We start from the raw sequence: 26,186 nt of genomic DNA, 5'->3' as shown, positions 1-26,186 counted from the left end.
AGGACAGAGTAATGACTAAAAGGCGAATGCTTTTTCTTCCAAACCCACAGCCCTTGCCTTTGTTCGAGGCTGCAGGACAGCCCATACTCATTTCCAGCACGCCACTCAGGGCTGGCTGTTTTCTATTTGAGCTTCAGAATAAGTCTGCAGGATAGTCAGAGTGGGGTCAATATTCCATTTTGCAGTGGTAGAAGTGGCACCTCAGAGAATAAAGTGACTTGCCTGAGGATACACAGTTAAAAAGTGGAGGAGTTGGCCGGACGTGGTGGCTCACGCCTCTAATTCCAGCACTTTGGGAGGCTGAGGCAGGCAGATCACCTGAGGTAAGGAGTTCAAGACCAGCCTGGCCAACATGGTGAAACACAGTCTCTACTAAAAATACAAAAATCAGCCGGACATGGTGGTGCACGCCTGTAGTCCCAGCTACTTGGGAGGCTGAGGCAGAAGAATTGCTTGAACCCAGGTGCGGAGGTTGCAGTGAGCAGAGACTGCATCAAGGCACTCCAGCCCGGGCAACAGAGCGAGACTCGGTCAAAAAAAAAAAAAAAAAAAAATGTGGAGGAGTCAGGGGCAGAGCTGTATTCAGGCTTCTGAGTCAAAGTCAGCCACCTCTCCATTCTGTTCCAACCATTAGGGAGGTATCCTAGGTTAATGGCAGTCACCCTGCTCCAGGCTTTGTTAAGAGAGAAAAATAAAAAGATGCTAAGAAAAAAAAAAAAAATCCACCCCCTGGGTGGTAATCCTGGAGAGGACAGATTTCCCTTTTTGGACTGTTTCGTTGCTGTGATAACTTAGGAGCAGAGAAAAAAATGTTGCCCTGTTGCCTGTTCAGGCATGATCAAATTGCCACACTTCCTGTCAGGAACTCCCACCCTCCTTCCGGTGGACTCTGCCTCCTCATTCACGGAGATGCCTTGGCAGAGTCCGGGGTCCCTGGGCCGAGCCATCAGCTGAGTCACTGAGACCCATGGCAAGGAAACAAAATAGGAATTCCAAGGAACTGGGCCTAGCTCCCCTCGCAGATGACACAAGCCACGCCGGGCCTCCAGGGCCAGGGAGGGCACTGCTGGAGTGTGACCACCTGAGGAGCGGGCTGCCAGATGGGAGGAGAAGAAAGGTAACTACGGACAGCTTTTCTGCATGGCTGGAGGGCTGTGGGGAAGGCAGGCCTGGGTAGCAGCCGTGTGACAGTGCTCAGCCCCAGCCTGGCAGCGTGTAGCTGGGGGATCGGGGGATCTGGGGCTTTGAGGCAGGGAGGCCCCAGTTTGAGTTGCACTTCTCCATCTGTGTGACTTTGGCATGCTCTCTCCAAGCCCCAGCTGACTGGGCCAACAGCGTCACTGGTAGACTGGGTGTGTACATGGAACGAGGTTATGGTGGCAGGCTGCCCTGCCCCGCACTTGCATGGTGGTGTCCCTCTTCTTACCCTCCCCAGGGCATGGCACGGGCAGCAGCACCGTCGGTCAGTGGGCACCCTCTGCCCCTGCAGTGAGTGGGGAGCGGGTGGAGGGCACAGGCGGGCCACACAGGCAGGGGGCTCCAGGGAGCACAGCTGAGGCAGGAGAAGACAGCCCCCACCTGCCCTTCGCCAGCCTCTGGCAGGGGCACTTCACACCAGGTGCTCCCAATCTGATGGAGTGCAGACGAGGAAGGAGTTTGTGTCCTCTAAGGTCATCGGGGCTGGGAGCAAAGAAGGCACAGAGCACAGAAACGATGCCCAGCACAGCCCAGGGGCTCAGAAGAAGTGGTATCTGTGCCGAGACTCAGAGGATAGGTTTAAAGAGAGAGTGATAGAGAACAGGCGTTTCATCTGAAATGTGATTCTGTTCCATCCGGGATCCCCATTCAGCTCAAGCTCCTCTCACTGCAGAAAAATATTCTGGTCCTACATTTCACTTGGCAGCACCCATCCCCAAGGCTTATAAATGTTCCCTCTTGCCCCCGCATGTGGTCCGCAGACTCTACGGAGCACCTCCTCTGCAGCAGGCTCTTCAACAACATATGCAGCCAGTGCTGCTATTAAGATCCCATTTCACAGGTGGGCAAGCTGAGCCCCAGAAAAGTCAAGTCACTTGCTCAGACTCCTAAAGCTGAAGGGACTGGCCCTGGAGGTAAAGCTGATATCACTTGGCTCAAAGCCCCAAAGCTCTATCTCGTGGCTGGTGGCACTAGAGGAGACAAACGAGATGAGCAGAGCAGGGAAGTGGCCATCAAGAGACCCACATTCCTTTCCAGACGGGATTTGACTGATTTGGGTCCCTGAACCATGGATCCATATGTCTTCTTCACTGTTGCATCCCCACAGTTTTGTCAGGGCCTGGCGCCTACAACACACACACACACACACACACACACACACACACACACACACACACTCACAAATATGTCAAATGATGGCAAAGAAGGTGCCTTCCGGAGCACCTGGTCCCTGCCCACTTGGCCCATATTCCCTGACCAGCTGAGGACAGCCGTCCCTCCTGCCCTGGCTCATGCCAGCTTGTCAGCCTTTGCCAGGGATCCAGGTATTTCTGCCCTATGGCCCTGTACTGGTGGTGGCTGTCCTTAGATGGGGCTGCAGGGCAGGACAACACCAAGGCAGGCGCCCTGTTCTCTGTGCCAAACCTTGCATCTCTATGTCTGCAGGTCCTTGTCCCGAGGCTTGGACCAGCCCCTGTAGTTTGACGCCTCAGCCTGGAACAGTATGTGCATGTAAGCGTGTGTGCACATCTGTGTGGCTGTCGGCAGTCTCAGGCCCTTGGACAACGCACTCAGGTGACGGGTCAGCAGGGGACAGTGCAGTGGTGACTAGAGGGGCACTGCAGCCAGGCCACCTGGACTTCAGTCCCCATCCTAGACAGCACCAGCCACGCTCTGTGCCCCTCTTTCCTCACCTGTAATACAGGATATAACAGCACTGATCTAAGGACTCAGAGACAATGCGCAGAAAGTGCTTAGAATCACACCTGGCTGATAGCGCTTGGAGTCTGGCTTTGCTTTTTTCTGTCTGGTTCAGACACTCGCCAACTTCGCTAAAAGGATCGCGTGGAGCTGCCCACAGCATCTGCTGAAAACTGCGTTTCAGGTCTGCGTTTCAGGGATCCTCACGCAACCCGGAAGGAACGCAAGGGCGTGGCCGCTAAACCTGAGGGCGCCCGGCCTGCGCACGCGGACCTGGACTGGAACCCTATCTGCAGGTCCCCAACCTGCGTCTCTTCTCTCTGTCTCTAGCCCAGCCAAGGACAAAGACTTCTCCCCACGAAGGCCTCCCCCAGCTGAGGGAACGTTCCAGGTCTTCCCTCGGCCCTGGCTGCGCGCCCGTTGCCGGCTCTGACGTGGTTTCCTCTCCCCCCAGGACTGGTCCTGCTCGCTCCTCGTGGCCTCCCTCGCGGGCGCCTTCGGCTCCTCCTTCCTCTACGGCTACAATCTGTCTGTGGTGAACGCCCCCACCCCGGTGAGTGCGCGCCAAGGCCCGGCAGAGGGCGCTGCGGCCCCTCGGAAACCTTCGGGTGCGCAAGGGCCCTGGGCTCCAGCGCCCCCTCCCGTTGCGCTCGCGGCGCGGGACACAGCGGGGACAGAGACCAGCGCCCGCTGGGGGGAGAGGGTAGGCACAGAAACAGACAATGATGACACGGGGACAGGGGCGGGGGGATGACAGTTCTTGCGGCTGCAGGGTGGGTGTCCTGGGAGAACGTTGGGAGACTAGATGAGAGGGGGCTTCGGAAGTCCCGGGGTGGGGTCAGGGGCGATCCTCTGGCCCCTAATGCCGGGGAAAGAAGCAGGAGGGGCCTTATGCATGGAAACTTGGACATTTTCTTGATTTGTTTTGTTGTTGTTATCTATCTATCTATCTATCTATCTATCTATCTATCTATCTATCTTTGAGATGGAGTCTCACCCTGTCACCAGGCTGGAGTGCAGTGGTGCAATCTCGGCTCACTGCAACCTCCGCCTCCCAGGTTCAAGTGATTCTCCTGCCTCAGCCTCCCGAGTAACTGGGGCTACAGGCATGCACCACCACACCCGGCTAATTTTTGTATTTGTAGAGATGGTGCTTCGCCATGTAGGCCAGGCTGGTCTGGAACTCCCAGCCTCAAGCGATCCACCCACCTTGGCCTCCCAAAGTGCTGGGATTATAGGCTTGAGCCACTGTGCCCGGCCTGGTGTTGTTGACTTTAAATTACAACCAGAGGCCACTCAGGCATCTGCTGGATAAGACCCATCTTTGGCTTGTGTTTTACTCTGAAATCAGATCCAGGTGCAATTCTCCCAGGCCCTCTTCACATTGTGCCTCTGGTTTGCAGTTAAAGGTTGGGTACCGCCTACCTAGGCTGTAAGGTTTAGATGCTATCCTGTGGGTGCTGGCTTTGGCTTTGACCTACCACCACCCACAGGCAAGGGCAGGTTGGAGGCTTGAGGGAAGCTTTCCTGCAGGAAGTGATGCCTGACCAAGTTTGGAAGGTGGAGTGATGGATGGGGGCCGGGATGTAGGACACATCTAGGGAAATGCGGGGAGCTCCAGGTTCATGGAGCACAGGCTGTTTTGGGGACACGGATGTAGGACACATCTGGGGAAATGCGGGGAGCTCCAGGTTCTTGGAGCACAAGCTGTTTTGGGGGCAGACAAGAAGCAGGCCAAGGACAGCCCTGGGTGCCTTCCAGGCTTTTCCTTGCTTGGGAGTCCAACATCCTTGTGTGGAAAACATAGGGGAAGACTGGGTCAGTGAGTTTCAGAGGTTCCCAGGAGCCCTGGAATTTTGCAGAGGTGCCTCAGGGATCTAAGCACTATTTGGGCAGGTCAGTTCTATGTTTAAAAAGTCTGTTAATTATTTGACATTGTTCAGTTCTGTTGCTAAAAACAGTTTGAAAACCAGGGGGCCTAGATGGCTTCAGTAAGCACTGTCAACAGTCAGTGATCTTTGATTTTGTCATTGTGACGTCATCCCAAGATGGGGATCTGACTTGCCCATATTTGTCTTTGAAAGAGGGCTAGGAATTTGGACTCTTGTTTCATCTTGAATTTGGACTCTTGTTTCATCTTGAAAGTTCATCAAAACATCCAGGTGAGGGGGCGGGGAGAACCTTTGCACTCATGGCTTGTGGAGCAGAGATATGTGAAACTTACACCTGGGATAGAATGATATGAGTTCAAGCACTGACTGTGGAAACATGAGGAAGGAGCAATCCCATTACTCACTTATTCATTCAGCAAGCATTGTTGAGAGTTTATGATGTGTCCACCTCTGGGCATCAGGGAAGACAACCTGGAAGAGGTGGTATTTGAGCTGAGCCGCGAGGGATGTGTAGAATTTCCACAGGTGTCAAAGGGAGGTGGGGAGCTGAAGCACACACACGAAGGCCTGGCTGTGCCCGCATGGTGGCATATTGGGAAGTTAGTAGCGTGTGGTGTGCCAGTACCTAGGGGGAATGGGGAGCTGGGATGAAAGAAGAGGTGGTAAAGCAGGATGGAGTCAAAAGAAGAGGGCCTAAGATCTTAGGCTGAGGAGGAGGATTTTAGTCTTGGGCACTAGGGAGCCATGGCAGATTCATGGGGATGGGGTTTTGCAACTCACATTTTTTTAATTAAAATTTATTTTTCTTTAACCGGGACACAACCTCAGGAGGTCCTGAGAACACGTGCCTCCTTATTTATTTACTTATTTAATATGCTCACTGTTTTTTAGAAAAGCAACTTTGGTGTCAGTGAGAAGGACAGGAGGGGCTAGAGCTTAGAGGTATTTAATGGGAAAGACCATGGTAAGCCAAACAGAGAGAGTTTAACGTGCCCTCTCTCCATTTCGGGAAAGGAGGGGATTTCTGAAGACCTACACAGCTAGGGTGGCCTTTACCTTTCTTAAGATGAGTAACACATATTATGGCAGCATCAGTAACAGCACAGATGGAAAAAGCCCGCACGAGGTGCCGGCCCTCCTCCGTGTACTTTTCATGCATTAATCAGCTCACTGCACCCTCATGACAGCCCTGTGAGGTATGGATCATCATTATCCCCATTTTACAGATGAGGAAATTGAGGCACGCTGTTCACTGACTTGCCCACAGTCACATAATAAGTGGAGCCAGAGTTTGGCCCTGGGCGGGCTTATGGTTTCCCGGGCATCAGACACATTTTCAGTCATTTTTAAAACAGATCCTTTCTGTGCCAGGCAGTGTTAGGCCATGAGACTTCTTGTTTGGAATATCGGAGCTCTACCTCTATGGCCAGCATGCGCAGCAAGGTGTTCAGTCTTGAGACATCACAAGGTGCTTTTTAGCCTGGTGTCCTTTGAACCTTGAGACCATGGCTCGTCATGCATACTTTAGCGGAGCCCAGGGCAAGCACCCCGAGGAGGCCTTGAGTCCAGGACTGAGCCATCTGCCCAGATCCGGGGCTTGGGAAGTGTCATCCCCAATTGGGTAGCTACTTCCCAGCATGTGCTGTCTGCCTTTGAAGAGGAGCAGAGACTGTGATGGCCAGCTCATCAACTCTGCCAAAATGTACTGCATGCCAGGCGCATTCCATTCTCAGAAATACAGAGACATCAGAGTCTTTGGCTGTAACAAAACAGCACAGCCTGGGGTCTTCAGCAACAGACATTTATTTTCCCATACTTCTCCAACCTGGAAATCCAAAATCAAAGTGCCGGTGGATTCGTTGTCTGGCGAGGACCTTCCTTCTGGCTTGCAGATGGCCTCTTTCTCACTATCTGTACATGGCAGAGGGAGGAAGAGTGCAAGGGAGCAAGACACTCATCCCACCATGAGGCCGCCCCCATGACCTCCGCTAACCCCAGTAACCTCCCAAACGCCTCATCTCCAAATACCATCACATCGGGGTTAGGGCTTCAACATGCCCTATTCTTGCAACAAAAATGTCATGCAACATTTTTGGAGGGGACACAATTCAGCTCAAGGTAGTTAATTACTGATGTTACCTTCATTTCGTGAACCAAAAAACAGAGGCTCAGAGTTTAAGCAACTTGCCCAGGATCACACAGCTGGGAGGTGGCAGTGTTGGAATTCAAACCCAGGTCTGTCTGAATCCAAGATCCATGCCATGCTCTCTGCCTCTCCTTCCTACCCCCGACCACTAATGGCAGGTGCCAACAGTCCAGCCATGGGGGGAGTTTGGCATGATCAGAGAAGGCAAAGAGGAACAAGGGGAGATGGGAGGAGCCACAGCAAGCCCAGGGCTGCTTACCTGTCCATCTACCAACCAAAAGACAGGGCAAGGATTCACTGCAACAACCCTAGGGGCTCAAGCACAAGGTGGATGATGCTGCCATCGTGTTACAAGTAGGCACCTGTGATTGTCTGAATCCTGTCCCGACCCCTCCCTGCCTCGGGGTTCTTGTAGAGCAGTCCTCACAAAGGACCTGATCTCACCGAGAAACCAAAGATGGCTTTATCATTAGCTAGAATCACTCCCCAAACTGTTCCCCTCCCTATGGGGTGTGGGGTCATGTAACCTCTTCCTGCTCTGCCTAAAGGTCCTGATGTTTTACGTTTACTTGTGCTGCTTTGTGAGAAGAGAGGGGTAGCTGTTCAGGCAATCCTTCAGCGCCCTTCCCTGGGTGTTGACCTTGCTGTATCTGGGGTAGAAAGATGAAAACGACACACATCCATGTCCTCGAGGTGCCCCAAGACCAGCAGCAGTGACAGAGGCTCAATAAATAATCACCAGACAGTGAGGCAGGCTGCATGGAGCCACAGGACAGCTGAAGGACTTTATTCTACCTGGGGAGGTCAGTGGGGCCTCACTGGGGCTTGAAAGAGAGAGCTCAAGGCTTTCTGGGAATGGTGGAGACCTAATGGTAGCTGGATGTGGGGTCCAGGGGGGTGGAGAAGTAGAGGCTGGAAAGGGGAGCTGAAGCCAGACCAGAAAGGTTGCAGAGGTGAGAACAGGAGCACGATCCAGCACCACCCAGGCTATGAGCAGCCTGAGGGCCAAGGCTCGCCCTGGGAGGCCCTCCCGAGGTGGAAACTGCCCTGAGTGTGAGCTGAGCAGGCCTGCACAGAATCCCAGCTCCCCACATAGGTGCCTCTGTAAAGGGCTGGTGTTCAGCCCCTTGTGAGGTCGCTGCGAAATGAAAGGAGACGTGATGCTCAGCCACGGGTCCAGGAGCTCAGCCCAGTGTCCAGCGATCACCTCGAATTCTCTCTTCCCCTTGCAGTGGGCTTAGGAACGGGTGAGTGAGGCAGCCCCAGAACCAGGGAGACCAGGAACAGAGCAGAGACTCTAAGGAATGGGATCTAACACAGGCTGGAAGGACCCAAGCCTGGCAGGGGTTTGTGGTGTGAGAGCTAGGCTTCACCTGGGGTTCTGGGCTCTCAAGAAGGAGAAAGAAACCCTTGGAACGGAAGAGGTGCAGATATTAGTGCTGCTTTGGAGTGCGGGGAGGGTATCTGCTCACAGAGGTGATGAACAAAGGCTGCCACCAGGGGGTGGTGTGTGGATGCTGCCCTATGGGAAGGCACTAGCCCAGGCTTGTAAGTCCTCCGCCCAGCCAGCTTCACCTCTCCAGCTGTTGGATAACTGGGGGCCCAGGTGATCAGGGCACAGACTCCAGGCAGTGGGCATTTACCTTCAGGGCAGGCAGCTTGCACCGTTAGAACAATCCATGCAGTAGCTGCCGTTGGCCCTGCTGCCACCCAGCCTCAATCTTAAAAACGCTCGGTGCTCCTCTCTCCTCAGATATTTGGAAACTTTCTGTAATGCCGAAAATGAAAATAACTCACCTCTGGGCACCAGCTCTGCACTTGGCCCAGGTTCAGAATTGTGTGCACACTGGATCCTTGTTACAATATTGCAAGGCAGCGATCACTAACCCCCTTTTAAAGGCGAGGAAACTGAGGCTGAGGGAAGCCAATACATCCAAGTTTCAGGGGTGGGACACTTCCTAAAAATTCCCACTGGCCTCTCCTCAACACGATCACCTGGATGTGCCTCCTGGCCACCCAACTTTCCAAGAATCCCCAGGATCTGACTACTTTTCATGCCCCATTTGGAAGAGAACACCTGCACCTCGTGCATCCACAAGGGTCCTTGGTCAGCTTGGTGGATGGGATGTGAACAGAGGTGCTGAGAGGCCACGTGAGGCCTGGTTTATGGCAGCATCCCTGGTTATGGCAGCACTGAAGAAAGATCTTCAGTTCTTTCTTCCTCCAGATGGCAGAGAACTATTAAACACACACTGGACTTTGCATGAACTGCCAAGAGGTTCTTATTGTCCTCAGCTGTTGAAAATCAGGGTTATCTGTGCTGTGCTGGCACGTTGATCACCAAGATGAACACCACAGTAGCTAGGCTCTATTCATTCTCTAGACTAAACCCTAACTGGTTTATCTGTTTCCACTCTGGTTCCTACAGTTCATTCTCCACCCAAAGGGCAAAGGGATCCTTGACAAATGAAGGAAGATCATATTGTCCCTCCGCTCAAAACCCACTATATCTAGAAAGCAAGCCAGACCGTGGTGACTTACACGGCACCTGGGGCCTTGTGACCACTCTGTCATCAACATTTCCCCCCTCACTCCCTCTTCTCCATTTACGCAACCTTCTCCCCACTTGCTGCCCCGCAAACACACTGCACACTGGAACCTCGGGGCCTTTGTGCGTGCCGCTCCTGCTGGCTGCAATGCTCTTCCCCTGATTTTCCTGCGCACCCTCCTTTGATTACTTCTGGCCTCTGCTCAGACGTCCCCTCCTCAGAAATGTCTTCCCTGACCAGCCTATCCAAAATGGCGCCCCTCCATCACGCTTTAGCCCTCACCGAATTTATTTCTCCTCATGGTATTTAACACTACCTGAGATATGATGTATTCCTTTACTTCTTGTCCTCCTTCCCTTCACTTTAGAAAGTTCCTTGCTTCTGCAGTGCCAGCACCTAGAACAATGTCTGTCACATTGTAAGCATTTATAAAAAATATTTGCTAAATGAGCAAATGGATAAATTTAAATTTAAAGTGAGTCCAGGGCAAGTCCTTAGGTATCTTCACTCTCAAACAAATTGCCAGCTGTGAGTCTGTCCTATGGAAAACTTCTAGGACCACCTCTACCATGTTCACAGATGGGGACTTGGACCCTGGTCTGTCTAATTCCCGAGTATCCCTTCTTTCTGTTCCACTAGGCTGATCTGCTGCATTCTGTGAATCAGCAAACATTCTGTAAAGGTCCAGCAAATGTTGTGTGGAGGTCCAGATAGTGCGTGGTTTTTCTTTGTTGGCCATATGGTCTCTGTTGCAACTACTGAACTCTGCTAGGTAGAGATAAAGCAGTTATAGATGATATGTAAATGAATGGGCAAGGGTATGTGCCAATAACATTTTATTTACGAAACAGATGGTGGTCTAGGATTTCCCTTGCTGGCCAATTGTTGACTAACCCCTGTGCTAGAGGTTTTAGGAAAGGGAGGAGGCTCTTGTAGATTCCTTGTGTCATTAGTACCTCTGGGCAGAGGGCTGGCTGGCTGAATAATTAATCCACAGCCTATGGTGCATAGCATCTAAATAGGAGCACCTAAATCTTCCTGAAGATGTTTGCTTTCTAATCTCCTTTCTTTTGTTCATGTATTGCTGATTGTCTAGGCTTTGTCCTTTCTGTTTCCAGTGACTAGCTCTAACTGGCATAGTTGTATCTTTCTGTCTATCCATCTACCTACCTACCTGTCTGTCTAAAACATCCTGAAGTTATTGTAAAAGACTGCCAAATTTAGGGCTAATTTGCATACCAATGAAATGTAGCCTGAATTTTCAGACAGTCATGCATGCAAATGTGCTAATCTGAATCCTTCCAAATGGCTTCAGATTTATGCCATTGTAATAGTTGACCTTTAGTAGGAAAATGTTGCAGTGCCTGGAACCTGCTTCATTATACTGCTAGAATCATCTGGGATGATTGCCAGAGTTGTGCTTAAAGATGTCCTCTTGGTACCTGTGAGCACCCAGTGTCTAGAATCCAACTGAGAAGTTGTTGAGGGCTGGATGGAGACCCACAGATTGGAGTGGGGGGTTCTGAGCCCCAAGGGCCATTCTCTGGGGACTGAAATGGGCAGACAGGGCTGATACAGGCCTAGGTGGGATGATGGTGCCTGGGCAAAGCATGAGTCAAAGTTCCTGTTGCTCATGGGTGTTGTCCACAGAGCCTACAGGAAGATTCTGGAAGCAGTGTTCTAAAGAAATGCAAGGTCTGTGGCAGGGCGGACAATATGGAGCCTAGACTTCAATCCAAAAGGGCCCAACCAAGACAAAAAACAAGCCAAAGGGTGTGGGGTTCAAGAGTAGCTGATCCATGAGAAGCAACTATTGAGGTGATGGACCTGGATGGATTCCTGACCCAGGACTCACGCATTTCCCATGATTGTAGGAGGATCCCACATTGCAGTGAGCCCAAGAGAACAGTCAGCCTAGGCAGAATGACCACTGGCAGATGGACATTAAGAAAAGTCGCCAAGAAAAAAGGACCAAAGTTGAGATAATGAATGTGTTGAATAGGAGGTATGAGTGAAAATAAAAATTAAAAAGCAAACATGGAATGCAGTGGTTGGGGGAACAGAAGGTGAGGTGGGAGGGACAGTTCAGGGCTAATCACAAGGATAGACAGTGAACTTGGTGCCTGCTTGTTCAGTTCCTGGCCTGTAGCTTGGGGGAAATGCTTGGAGGTTTAGCAAAAGTATAGCAGTCAGGATTGTACAGATCAAAGTGTTACTCAAAACAACACTGTTCATTTGTTTCTGTGGTGTCTATTAAAGTACCTTGCACACAGCTTCTCCATGACTCCTGATGCTAACTAGCCATTTAGGCCAAACTTCACAGGTTAAGAGCACAGCCGTTCACAAGACTGGCCTCACTTCAGATGCCAGTGACAGGCTCAGGGGTTCCCTGAGCATATGGTAACACATTTGGGGGTTCTCACTACCCTTTCCAGTTTGATAATTTGCTCAAATGACTCACAGAACTCAGGAAGTGCTATGCTTAGAATTACAGCTTTATTATAGCAAAAAGGATACAAATCAGAATAAGCCACAAGAAGAGATCACAGGGTAAGGTCTGGAAGGATTCCAGCTCTGGTGTTCTCTCTCCTCCCACAGAGTGTTGTCTACCAGGGAAGCTCACCCAAGCTTCAGTGTTCCAAGTTTTTATTGGGGTTTCATCATGTAGATGTGATTGATCAAATCATTGGCCATAAGGTTGAACTCAATCTTTGGTCCTCCTCTCTTCCCTGGAGGTAGGGCTGATGTCACTCGGCTCAAAGCCCCGACCCTCTATCACATGGCTGGTCTTTCTGGCATGGCCAACCCCCATCCTGAGTTATCTTGTTAACATACACTATCAAGGGGTTCTGAGAGGTCTGCCATGAATAACTCGAGAAATCCCAAGAATTCACAGGCTACATCCCAAGAACCAGGGAAAAAGGCCAGCCAAATTTTGTTATACAGTTGTCTACTGTATATATAAGATTTACATTACACAAATGCATATTATAAACGGAAAATACTCAAAAAATGTTTGTTAAATGAATTAGTGAGTGAGAGAAGGAAGGAGTGAGAAAGAATGAATGAGAACTTAACTTTAGGAGTCTAACTCATTGGCCCCACACCATCCAATATAAATTAGGACTTATTTGAAACAACACTGGCAGCCACACAAATAATACTGAATGGCTTGGCTTTGATAAGAAATTACTCACCTTTCCAGTGGTTTTTGAGTTAGCAATGTTTTGTCTTCTTGGGAGGGGAGACACAGACTCTTGTCCTCCGTGGTGTTAGTATTTAAGCCCAGGGTTTCTGTAGAGCAATTAAGTTGACTCCTCATACATTTCCCAGCATAAATGATATATTCTATTATTTTCTCCTGTCTGCTCCTTCCCTAAAGGCAGATAAACAAATGGTAATAAAAAGCAAAATCAACGTTTTTCTCTATAAGGGTAGAGCTACCCAATTAGCCACAGATGTTAGAACCTGATCAAAGAAGATTCAAGTGAACCAACAGAGAGAGAACCCAAAAGCAAGTTCTGGTGCTTTCAGTTAATCCCCCCAATGCCATCTTAGCAGGCTGCTCTGGGAACCCAGGCGCTCTTAGAGAAAGAAGCATGTCCCATGGCAGGTGCCTCTGGTGTGGCCTGGGACCCATTCTCAAGGAAACCAGGAGGGAATGATGAGCAGAGACTGTGTCAAATGACATAAGTTCTGATTGGGGTGAGGGGGAGGCATAGCAGGGCTCAAGACTTTGGTGGAAGAGGGCTGAGATTACAGGAAGACCCTGTGCATTTTGTCACTGCAGAAACAACGGGCAATTATGTCTATGAAATGGGTATCTCTGAATCCCAGAGTTTTGTCCCCTCACCCCCCGCTCTTTTCATTTTTACTCTTGCTGTTGTCTCACTTTATCTCAGTAACTATAAATGCAACAGACTTCCATTAGAAAAAAAAAACAAAAAACACAGCACAGAAATTTGATAATGAAGCTATACATACAAACATTCTTCTGTGAGAGAGAGATGATCTGTCTCATTTATATACCAGCCCCACATGGCAGATATTATGCTGATAACCCCATATTACAAATAAGGAAGAGATTGAATGACTGGCCCAGGGCTACCTAGCTAATAGATGGTACACTTCGGCCTGAACACAGTCAAAACCCAGACTCCATCCAGAGGCCGCTTTTAATGTTTCATCTAAATCCACTCTTTTTTCTGAAGATCATCCATATATACTGTTTAATACTCTCTTTTTTGGCTTACTATTTATTTGTAAGTACCTTTCTATGCTATTGGAAGTTCTCCATCACCAGGATGTTTAACAGCAGTGTGGAGCTGCCTCCTGTGATGTCCTATCTTCCTAATGTGGGCCTCTGAGGTTGTTTCCAATTTTTCTCTAATATGAGATGCTGCTGCATTGTTTAAATTGGGAGCTGTGAGTCATTGTTTGGTTTGGTTTGGTTTGGTTTGGTTTGATCAGAGCCAGCACAGCTGCTGACTGATGAGGGCCCAGGGACCTTTTCCAGCCTGGGGCGTTGGTGTCCAGGTGTCCCAGGCTGTGGGTGCCAACTCCCCCTGCACCATGCCCTGGAGGTCCCAGCGATTAGAGCTGGACAACCTGCCTCTTTGATGTAGAATTTTCTCATTTCATAAAGTTTCTCCAAGAAAAATGCCTTTGCTGAGCCAAATGGGGAAAGGAACCCGGTCCCATCAAATCTCAAGGAAGCTTAGCTTAGTGCAGTGGGGGCAGTGGTTGCTGCAGCCAGAGAGCTGGGGATAGCTGATCCAGCAAGACGGGAGGTGGGGAAACTTGGAGGGGCATGTTGGAGTGGCACAGCTGATGTGAACAAACCAGACAAGTGAAACTAGAAGCACCCTATTTCTGACCCACAGGGGAAGACCCTGAAATTTATTGAGCACCTGCTCTATGCTGACATCATGCTCGGGACTTCACACACCTCATTTCATCCTTCTGGCAGTCTCATCTACAAGCTAGGGGTTCTTATTCCCATTCTATAAATGAGTTATTCCAGAATTGATGTTGCAGATGGGGCCCCTGCTACCTCAAGCAGCCAGAAGTGATTTGACTGATAATGAAAACAATTTGCCCTTTTCATTCCGGCCAACCGGAGGATATGCAAAAAGGAGAGCAAAATATCATTTCAAGTCTGCGTAAATGCACTGTCCCCTATAAACACAGCTATGCAACCTCTCAGAAGAATGTTCCAGCAGGAGGAAGGCTCAGGACTGTGATTGAATAAGAACGATATTGGGAGTGCATTCACTTCTCTGCTTCTGCCTGGGGTCAAATAGACAAAGAAACTTAACTTCTTTATGTTTCATCTAATTAAACCCAAGCATTTGGCTGCCCCCTCACTGCAAAGGTGGTTGAGGGGAAACCCAGGAGGCTCTGAAAGCCTTACTTGCCTGGCTGTTGCTTGTAATTGATGTTTCCTCTTTCATCATGTTTCATTTCATTCTGAAAGCTAGCTGTGGGAACAAAATAGTCTCAGGTGTCTGGAGGCACAAGAGCCTCTTTCCCAGTGAGTCAGCCAGGCTCCTCTGGGAGAATCACTTGGGGAGGAGGAAAAAACACCACAAACCTGCAAACCTAATGTTCAAGTCAAGCCAAAATGGGAGCTAAGTGTTTTCCTTAGGACAAGGGAGGTGTACTGGGGTCTCCCAACACCACCTTCAGGTAGGAGAATTCACTGGCATGAGTCACAGGCGTTGGCACAGGAATGAGGTAGTACTCACAGCTATGACTGATCACAGTGGTGGAACACAATGCTAAGTCAGCAAAGGAAAAAGGTTCAGGGGTGAAGTCCAGAGGAAACCACGGGCAAGCTCCAAAGAACTCTTCCAGCAGAGCCTCACGTCCCGTGAGGGGATGTGCGCTTCATCCCCACGGCAACAAGTTGTGACAACTCTTCTGAAATTTGTCTAACAAGGAAACTCATTAGAGACTCGGAGTCCAGGGTTTTTATCGGGGGGTGGTCACATAGGCACTCTCTACTTGGCAAGCGGAAAATTCCAGATTCCCAGAAAGAAAGCAGATATAAACCACACTGAGACAGCATAAACCACACTGTTTGCACAGTTTAGGTACAGTGAGTCACTCTTACTAGATCTGGGAATGGTGGCAACACTTCCAACATCCAAGTTCCCAGATGCAAGCCTGGGGCTTACCCTGCAGCAGGTTTTTCTAGGAAGAGCAGTCTCAGGCCTGCTGTGCGAGCTCTTTTCTACACAGGAGGCCTTACCTCGGGGAGCCAGGCGACATTAGGTAGCACTGCTGGGGTTGTGGAATTTTGTTCTTGTGTGGCCCTAACTTCAGAGGGCGTGGTTCAGCATGGGTACTTTTTTAAGGACTTCTGGACTGCGTTCTTCCCTGTGCCAGTGTGTTCAGTGGTGCAGACTGTCTTTATAAAGCCCTAAGGCATTGTGGCATGACTTCCTCTCTTATGCAATGGTGTGTGTACTCTGACCCAGCCACCAAGTGTTCTACTTCCGTGTATTTTTATAGCACTCCTGAGAATCGTTCCAAGTGAGTTCATGGCAGGCTTTGTGTGAATCAGTAAGGCACATTAATATTGTTAAACACGCTACAAGGTAATTTGCCTCCCATTGTCTGGCAATTTCTTTTATTATTTGGAGATGCCCTAAGCCAGTCTTCTTGGCTGGGAATTGCAGAGTTCAATTTTATGTCCAGAAGCTTGGTCCCCAGGTTCCTGGCCTGGGAGATAATGGTAAGTGATTCATGGATTCTTGAATCTGACAAATAAATGAGTCTAGGCCCCTTATTTTGCAAATATAGAAATAAAAATATCAACAACACTACCACCAACCACCCCAACTTCCGATTTTTATTGTGTACTTCATATCGACCCAGCACTGTGCTGTATCTTCATTCTCTCATTAAATCTTCACAATAACTCTTCAAGGAGGGCAATGATTTAACAGATGAGGAACCTGAGGCACAGAGAGGTTAAGCAACTTACTCAAGGTCACCCAGCAAAGATGTGGCAGAGCTGAGAGTGGAAAAAAGCCAATTCCAAGTACCTTTAACATTGACAGCACTGCCAGAGAGGCACACAGATTGCTTAAGATCACCCAAGGCCACAGAAAGACTCAGTGATACAAGCAAGTGTTAAACCCAGAACTCTTGGCTCTTTCTTAAGCTTCCTTTGCTTTAACCATGTAGCCTTTTATTCAGTTGTTTGCAGTTTAGGCTATAGTTAGTACTAGCCATAACATCAATGCTTCTGGAGCAACTCATAACAATTTTGATCAGACTCATCATCTCATACCAATTGTAGGAGCTTCCTAACAGGCCTAGCCGCCTCTAGTCTAATCCCTGCAATGTCCTTCACACTGCACCTATGAAGAACATTCTTAACCACAAGTTAGAGCTATCAATTCCATGCTAAAACCCTCCAATGGCTCCCCAGTGCCCATAGAATTTTCTGTAGACTCCTGAGGCTGGCAGGGAAAACCAGGTACAGGCAGCCTCCAACCTTCTACTGGGCCACCTTTCAACCCACTGCGTCTTTTACAGCTCCTGTGTGGCAACCTGTGGTCTCTGGTTTCTGCACTTTCAAGAATTCTGTTCACTCTGCCTGTCATCCTCTAACTGAGCCCACTCCATCTGCCCTTCTTGCTTGCTTGACTTGGATTCCACAGCCTTTCTTGGCTTCCTACTGTCACGGCATTTTTATTCCATGTTATAATTGTATGTTTACTTGACTACTGTCTCCACTAGATCTTGAACTCCTTGAAGGCAAGAAACAGCAGAATTTGTATCTAGAAGACAGGATGGGAAGCTGGGCCCCTGGTAGTGAGGAAGCAGACCTGTAAAGTCAGACAGAAAGATACAAGAATGTGCCTCATGGTCGTTGGCTGAATGAAAAAGTAAAACAAGGAATCCCAAGTAAGATAGGAATGAGTGAGATGTCCCAAAGCAGGCCTAGAGGTTACCTACCACAGTGGTCTTAAAGCAAATTTTTAATGCAGAATGTTTTCTTCAAACAGGATAAAGTTCTCCCAACACAAGAAAGGAAAGCTCTAGGTAAGGGTTTATATCTCCAAGCCTTCATGACTTGGCCTAAATCTCTCCTCCTTCTTGAAGCCTCAGGTCACAGTGCAATTGTGATGGCATAGGCTCTGTAGTTGGGTTGATTGTGTCAGCAGGGCAAACTTGCTGCTATAATAAATAAGCCCTGTATCTCAGTGGCTTAACACAATGAAAATTCCCATTTATATCACCTCATTTGAAGGAGATGAGCAGGAACACTCTGCTCCATGAAGCCATTCAGGGACCCAGGTTCCTTAAGTGAAGTGGTTCCACCATTCTCTAGGACTTTGGAGTCCTCTGCTGGTTCCTCTGTGGCTGGCCAGCTGAAAGGAGCAAGCATGGAGCAGGCAAACACACTCTCAGTGTCTTGGTGGAGGTCACACCTGTCCCTTGTACTTACACTCCTTGCTTGAGAAGTAGTCATACGGCCCCACCTAGATGCAAGGAACTGGGTAAGGTGGCCTGGCAGTATGTCCAGGAAGAGGAGAGCACTGTGAGGTCTAGTAGGCCCTGCAGTTCTACCATCTTCGGCATGGCTATGGGATGTGTTTCTCCACTCCAGAGTTCTCTGTTGTGAATGAAACTTCTCAGGATGGCTACAAGGGTTGAATGAGATGAGATATCCAAATGTCTGATACATACTTAGCAGTCAACCAATCTTCATTCCATGTCTCCTCTTCTCCTCTAAAACAGAGGTATTGATATCATCATCTTTGTATTTTCTACACTTAGAGTTGGAAAAAAGTAATGGTTAAGAGATGGACTCTGGATCTCGGCTCCCTGGGGCTGAGTCCTGGTGACATTGCATGCCAATGGTGTGAGCTTGGGAGGGCCCCTTGTGGCTCTGTGGCTCAGATACCACATCTGCCCAAAACAGAGGTAACAAATAGTACCCTTGTGGAGGGTAAGAAGTGAGTCAGTATGCTCCAGTTCTTCGAATAGTACATGGCATATTGTAACTATGATGTGTGGGTTACCTGTTTTATTATTATGTGGTTACTGTCACACAGCAGAAACTCAAAACAAATTATTATTTAAGCACCCATTCTGTATCATGCATGACCAGTCATGTGTTCCCATAGGTGAGGTTCACAAATCTCAAGCTTGGGGAATGTTAGTGCAGTGAATTTTCTGAGCAAACTTCATCACTGGCTTCAGCCTTGTGGTAACAAGGCCTTTCACCTGGGCTATTGCTGAATTCAGACCTGGAAGACAAACGTTCAGTTGCCAAAAGCACTGGCTTACAAACAGCTTTCAGGGAACTTTTGAGAAAAGTGTTCCTGCAGGGGGCCCAGGCTATGCAGCAAGTCTTCCGGCCCCTCCAGAGTCTATAGAGGCTTCTGTCGGCCATTTCCCAACATCACAGTAAGAAACTTCCACAGACTCCCAAAGCAATGCTTGGCAGTGGGTGAGCTGAAAACCCTCTCTTTTCCCACCAGGCTCCTAAGTGCAGTGCAACACAAAGGAAAAGACAAAATTTCCTCCCAATCAGCATCCTTTTCATTTCCTTACATTAATTCTGGGAAGCCAGTCATTACTGAGGCCTTCCAGGGTGGGTATCAGCCTGACTCCTTGCAAGACAGCTGCAATTGCTTGAATTACTATAAGAGTGCCATAGGGAGCAAGTTCACATGGAAGAATGACCTTGCACATGTGGAGGTCTCCTGTTTATCAGGTGGCAGGAGGGGTGTCTGTGAAGTCCTGGATACTCATTACTTATGCCAGCTTCTCTGAAGGGTCTTTACTCTGTACATACTTGCAGTAGTTCTTGGGGCAGCCTCTACCCCCTGTCTTGCTGTGGCCCCTCTAATCCTTGCGCTTAGCAATCATCACTGTTTCTCCCACTAGACTCTGTTCTCCTTGGGGGTGGTTGCTGCTGTATTCACCAGGGTCTGACGGAGTATCCAGCCCAAGCAAAGGCTTAGTTGATATAGTTGATATTTACTCTTTTTTTTTTTTAGATGGAGTCTCGCTCAGTCACCCAGGCTGGAGTGCAGTGGCGCAATCTTGGCTCCCTGCAACCTCTGCCTCCAGGGTTCAAGATATTCCCCAGCCTCAGCCTCCAGAGTAGCTGGGACTAGAGGCGTGCGCCACCACACCCAGCTAATTTTTCTATTTTTAGTAGAGATGGGGTTTCACCATGTTGGCCAGGCTAGTCTCAAACTCCTAACCTCAGGTGATCTGCCCGCCTTGGCCTCCCAAAGTGTTGGAATTACAGGCATGAGCCACTGCACCCAGCCAATATTTACTCTTTAATCAATAAATGCACCATTAGTTTTATCTGCTTAACTTTCACATCTTAATCGTGAGTTCAAGAGTTCAGTTTGTGGAGCAGTTGTATTTGTGCCCTGAAGTTTGGTAGCTCCAGCACAAAAGCCTCTCCAGTGCATATAAGCCGTGACTGTGGGTCGGTTGTATAACTCTCAGGCCCCTTGTTTGTAAATGAGGGCTTTTACCACTAGCGTTGTCGTGAGGGTGAAGTGAGATTATTTATGTGCTTTGCTAGAGTTTCTGTATTTCCATAGTTGTAAGGAACAACTAAAGCCAAAAAAGTTGTTGAGAAGAGTGGGTTGCTCACAGGATCAGTGGGAGGGCTGGAGAGCCAGGCCTGGAAGCTCTGTAGCTGGAGATACTACCCTAAATCACTCCCAGAGCTGGTCCTATGGTCTCCACTGCAGCCACCACTGCCATTGACTGCACCGCTGGCACAGGACATTGCAGCTCCCCTGCTGCTGCCCCCAAAGCCAATCCCACCAGAGCTCCCTTTGCTGCTGGAGAATCCTCCTCAGCCCCATGTCTTAGCCCCAGTAGCACCTTGGTCAAAGTTCCAGCGTCTGATTGGCTGAGCCTTGGTCATATGTCCACTTCCAGCTGCAGAGGATACTGGGAGAGCGGGTGTTTGGCATGTTTGGCTTCTGTAGTTATGTGTCCTCTGTTTCCCACTCAGGATTCTAAGGCAGGAAAGTCTCCCAGGCGGGAAGAGGGCTTCTGATGCTGGCGAGCCTAAAAGGCAGATAAATGTCCAATAGAGGACATAAAGCCTTGACATTGACTAAATGGTCAATGTCAGGTAAATATCCAGCCACTAAGAAAGAACACAGTGGCCATTCTGAAGGCTGCTGGTAGCACCCTGATGAAGGCTCAGGAATCAGTGTCCTGGTAGCCCCAGTGAGGGGATGGCAGTTTGGACTGGTTGGGTGGTAGAATGGTGGAAGTGGTGAGAAGCTTTTGGAAGCTAGGCAATATATTACTTTTCTAGAGCTGCTGTAACAAAGTGCCATGGGTTGAGTGGCTGAAAGAACAGAAATGTGTTATTCCATAGTTCTAGAGGCCAGAAGTCCAAGATCAAGGTGTTGGCAGAGTGGATTCCTTCTGAGGGCTTTGAAGGAAGGCTCAGTTCCAGCCTTCTCTCTCTGCCTCACAGATGGCCATCTTCTCCCCATGCCTGTTTACATCATCTTCCTCCTGTGCCTGTCTATCTCCACATTTCCCCTTTTTATCAGGGTACTAGTCACGTTGGATTAGGGCCCACTCTAATGACCTCATTTTAATGTTATTTGCTTTGTAAAGATTGTCTCCAAATAAGGTCACATTCTGAAGTACTAGGGGTTAGGACTTCAACATATGAAGTTTGGAGGGGAACAAAATTCACTCTGTACCAGTGTCTGTCTTTGTGTCCTCTTCCTATAAAGGACACCAGTCATATTGGAGTAGGGTGGGCCTTACTCCAATATGACCTCTTCTTAATTAATTATATCTTCAATGACCTCATTTCAAATAAGGACCCATTCTGAGGTATGGGGAGTTAGGACTTTAGTATATAAATCTGGAGGTGTGACGTTAGATACAATTCAACCCTAACAGTCAGGGATGAGTGAGGGTGGATTAGTTGAGGAGATTGAATTAAGGGCAGGAGTTAAGAATGACTTCATGGTTTTTGGCTGAGCAACTGGAGAATGGTGGTCCCATTCACTCAGGTAGGGAGGAACAAATAAAGGAAAGGAATTCAGGGGCAGAGGTACAGGCTAATGGGTCCCATTCCACGCTGGTTTAGTAAGGGATCTGTGCCCCAACTATGTCCAGTAGGACATAAAGAGAAGTTTGTTAGAAGCTTCTGGGAAGGTTCCTCTTAGCACCAAGAGACCTATGAGAGGCCAAGGTTACTCTCTCCAGCCATGCATGAATAGAAAAGCATGTAGCCAAAACTGCTACTAGGAGCCATCCTGCAATTGTGAGTGCATGCTGTCTTAGGATGAGGTCAAAACTATGGAAAGCAGAGTGAAGCAACCAGATGGCACCTGGATTCTTGGCCATTACTGAGTCACCAAATGGGCCATCCTTGAAGCTCACCACTCCTGTAAATTTGCATTTCTGTAAGTGTCCTCATTGTTCAGCTATTTTGAGTTGAGGTTTCCTGTTACTTGCCAAGAGCATCCTTAAATGATACAATGCATTATCAGCTCCAGTGGATGGAAGATCTTTGAGATCCAGGGTTATGTTCCATTTATCTCTGTGTCTATCTCAGGGCCCAGTACTCAGCACATGTTTGTTGAATGAGTCAGTGGATGATGCAGATCAGTATCTTGCGCATTGAGATCTGGAAACTTCATCATCAATAGAAATAGCTGTAGCTATTGATAATATATTCTATCCTCACTCCATGCTATGAGTAAGATAGTTGTGAAGCCAGAAAGAAAGAGAAAACAGAAAGAAGATAAATACCTTGCAAGCAGAGGGTGTCTCCCCTCCTCACCTCATTTCCTTCCATCAGACCATTTGCTTATGTCTGAAATCTGGGAGTCTTCTGTGTTCTTCTTTCACTTTCTGCAACACCATCTGTTCTCAAACCTGGAGCCAATCACCCAGGAAGTCCTGCCTATTCTACTCTCAAAATATATCTTAAATCCATCCACTTCTCTTCATTTCCATTGCTTAGTGAAGGCCACCATGATCTTTGGACCACTGCAGTGCCCCCCAAGTGTGCCTGGCTTCCTGTCTAGCTCCTCTTTCATCCACTTGCCAGAGGGATCCTCTGAAAATGCAAGCCACACCATGTCCTCCCCCTGCCAAAAACCCTCCAATACTTTCCCACTTCATCTAGAGTAGAATCCAAGTAAAAACCAAGCTAACTTCCATGACCTATCAGGCCCACATGACCTGCCCTTTCTTGCCCCTCCAACTTCATCCAGCTCACTCCTTCCCTTTCTGGTCCTGTTCCTCCCCTATTGGCCTCCTTGCAATTCCATGGCCACCCAAGCTTTCTTCTGTCCTGCTGTCTTGGCATAATTCTCCCTCTGCCTGGAACACTTTCCTACCATTTTTCTTTTCCATGTTAAATGGCAGCATGTATTATGCATACAGAAGAGTATATAAAATACACACATAAGCATTATGCCTGTGTGCACGTACACACACACACACACTTTAAAGACAGTATAAATCTAACACTCATGTCACAATCCAGGTTAAGAATAAAAGGTCCGGGGAGGCTGCAGCGGGAGGATGACTTGAGCCCAGGAGTTTGAGACCAGCCTTGGGAAACATGGCGAGACCTCCTTTGTACAAGAAACAAACAAAAAAAATTTATCCAGGCATAGTGGCACATACCTGTAGTCGTCTGTCTCAGCTACTCGGGAGGCTGAAGTACGACTACCTCCTGACCCCAGGAGATCAAGTCTGCAGTGAGCTGTGATCACGCCACTGCACTCCAGCCTGGAAAAAAAAAAAAAGAAGAACCTACCAAGTGCCCCTCCCCAGTTATTTCTTCTGTCATCCCCCGAGATGACCCCTGACCTGACATTTGAAATAATTCTTTCTTTGTAGTTTTACCGTCTATATATAATTCTCCAAAAAATTTTAATTTGGCATACTTTGGGGTTTTACACATGGAATCAGACTGTGTATGTCTTGTTTTCGGCTGCTTTTGGTCGGTGTTCTTTTTGCCAGGTTTTACCATGTGTGTTTGGACAGAGCTATATTCATTCATGTTTGTGGCTGTGATGTTTCATATGATGATGATTCTGCAATTTGTTTATCCCTGCTACCGACCATAGGCACCTGGGCTGTTTCTCATCTGGAGTTATTATGTGCAATGCTGCCATGGACATCTGAGTACATATATCCTAGGGCTCCCCGGAAACAGTTTTTCAGGGGAGTTTTCCAGAAGTGGATTTGCTGAGTTGTAGGCTACAGGCATCTTCCCTTTGACTAGATGATGCCAAAGCTGTTTTCCAAGATGGCTGTACAAGTCAAACTCCTACCAGCAGACTACACACTGCTTGTCACTCCTCAGTCTTACCAGATCTTTTAATTATTAGCCTGTGTGGGATTTTGTAAGCTCCACTCAAGTACTGGCCACTGCTTCAAGCTCTCATTTGACCCTCACAACAGCCCTGAGAGGTCAATGTCATCATTCCCATTTTGCAGATAAGAAAACCAAGGTTCAGCTGATTTAAATCATTACCAAGTTGTTGTGCTGGGATTTGAGCCCAGGTCTGAGCAACCTGAACCTAAGCTTTTTCTGCAGTGTCATGTACTGGCTCAGCTGAGGTTTGCGGGCTCACATTGGGTAGCAACAGGGAACTCTAAGTACCTTGGGGACTGAACTCTGTTTGGAGCTGAGTGCCATGGACCTCAGTCTTTGGTGTACATCAGAATCACCTAGTCCCTGTCGCAAACACACTGAATCAAAATTGGCAGTGATGAGACTCTAGCGAATGTGAAGTTGTATTTCCTTGTGGTCTCATTTCTCTGTTGACTAATGATGTCAGGCATTCTGTCATTAGCATACCAGTCATTTGTATTTTCTCTGGAGTCTGTTCAAATTTTTGCTCATTTTTAATTGTATCATTTGCCTCCTTATTGACATGTTAGAGTTCTTTGTATATCATAGATAGGATTTATTTGTAGTTCTATGTGTTGCAAATATGTTTTCTCAGTCTATGGGTTGTCTTTTCATTTCTGAATGACATCTTTGGAAGAGCAGAAGAAGTTAATCTTGATTATATTCAAATGAGCGTTTTTTTTTTTCTTTTATGGCTAGTTTTTTTGTGTGTGTTGCATTTTTGCCTATTTTTTTGTTAGGTATGTGCCCCCCCCCTCCTTTTCTTTTCAGACAGGGTGTCACTCTTCACCCAGGCTGGAGGGCAATGGCGCAATCTTGGCTCACTGCAACCTCCGCCTCCTGGGTCCAAGAGATTCTCATGCCTCAGCCTCCTGAGTAGCTGGGATTACAGGTGCATGCTACCACGCCCGGCGAATTTTTGTATTTTTATTAGAGACAGGGTTTCACCGTCTTGGCCAGACTGGTCTCGAACTCCTGGCCTCAAGTGATCCACCCATCTCAGCCTCCCAGAGTGCTGGGATTACAGGCGTTGGCCTCTGCGCCCACCCGGTATGTACCCTTTAACACACCTCCACGGCAATGCTATGGTGCACTAGAATTGGAGAAGCCCAGCTATGAAGCTCATCATAAGCTTGGGGTCAGATCTGAGTCCAGCTCCCAGGTTTAGCACTTACCTAGCAAGTCACTTTGTCTCCCTGAGCCTCAGTTTCCCTATCTCCAAAATGAGGTAAAAAGAGGAAACATTTTGTTACAAAAAAAGTACCTTGGGATAGGCAAAGATGCAAGAAACACAAAAAAAACTAGCCATAAAAGAAAAAAAATGCTCATTTGAATATAATAAAGATTAACATCTTCTGCTCTTCCCAAAATCTGTTAGAAGAGGCCAATCAGATAAAGCTCAAACAGAAATTAGCAAAGTGCTATGCATGAAAATGCTCTATAAAAGCTGTTTTGTTTTATACACTGGCTTGCTTCAAGCAGCAGGACAGAACAGAAGGAAATAACATGGTTTGTTGTTTATTTTCAGTACATCAAGGCCTTTTACAATGAGTCATGGGAAAGAAGGCATGGACGTCCAATAGACCCAGACACTCTGACTCTGCTCTGGTCTGTGACTGTGTCCATATTCGCCATCGGTGGACTTGTGGGGACGTTAATGGTGAAGATGATTGGAAAGGTTCTTGGGAGGTCAGTAGGAGGCTGTCTCTATCTGGGGGTGCCTTCCATGTTCATAATATATCTGTGTCATTGTCAGGGTCCTGACAGGCGACAGAACTCCACTCAGACAGTTCAACTGGAGAGATTCAAATGCCCAAAGGGGAGAGAGGAAGAAATCAGAGACCAAGGCCCAAAGATAACTGAAGCCATGGACTGCAGGCTGATGAGCAGCAGCAGAAGCGTGTAGGGACTGAGCTGTGTCAGAGCCACAGCACCCACATGGGGGAGGAGCAGGGAAGAAATGCCCTGACCTCTCCCTCCTCCCACCCTCCATCTTGCTGCAGAGGTGCACACTGGTCACACCCATGTGAAAGCCAGTAAACCAGGAAGCCATGTTGCCATCCAGGAGATGCTCCTGGGGCACAGAGCAGAGCAGGGAGGGGAGGGGAATTGATCTGGGTGTTGGGGCAAATAGAAAACACAGTGCAGTGCCTTGGAAATTGTTACATGTAAGTACATACAGATCTGCTTTTCCAGAAAATTGGCTGCTTAGACAGTCTTCCACTATATGGCTGTCTCATCATTTATTTAGCCACACTCCCTGACTGATAGACATTTAGGTCATTTCAGATCAT

At 48.3% G+C, this 26,186-nt stretch overlaps 1 protein-coding gene across 3 annotated transcripts in view; it reads left to right on the top strand.

Moving 5' to 3' along the window:
* The first annotated feature begins 862 nt into the window (after window positions 1–862).
* SLC2A9 (solute carrier family 2 member 9) overlaps window positions 863–26,186 on the top strand; it is a 197,940-nt gene continuing 172,616 nt past the window's right edge. For 2 of the 3 annotated variants that reach the window (XM_054484722.2, XM_054484724.2), the window contains exons 1-3: window positions 864–1,117; window positions 3,353–3,451; window positions 25,421–25,581. In XM_054484722.2, coding sequence (XP_054340697.1) covers window positions 968–1,117; window positions 3,353–3,451; window positions 25,421–25,581 — 410 coding nt within the window. In that variant the 5' untranslated portion in view covers window positions 864–967. Of the gene's footprint in view, window positions 1,118–3,352; window positions 3,452–25,420; window positions 25,582–26,186 lie in introns of all 3 variants that reach the window. The other variant, XM_054484723.2, reaches the window with a different exon arrangement.

This window comes from Pongo pygmaeus, chromosome 3 (assembly GCF_028885625.2).
Source record: "Pongo pygmaeus isolate AG05252 chromosome 3, NHGRI_mPonPyg2-v2.0_pri, whole genome shotgun sequence".
Lineage (NCBI taxonomy): Eukaryota > Metazoa > Chordata > Mammalia > Primates > Hominidae > Pongo > Pongo pygmaeus.
This window is presented reverse-complemented; position numbering and strand designations above follow the sequence as displayed.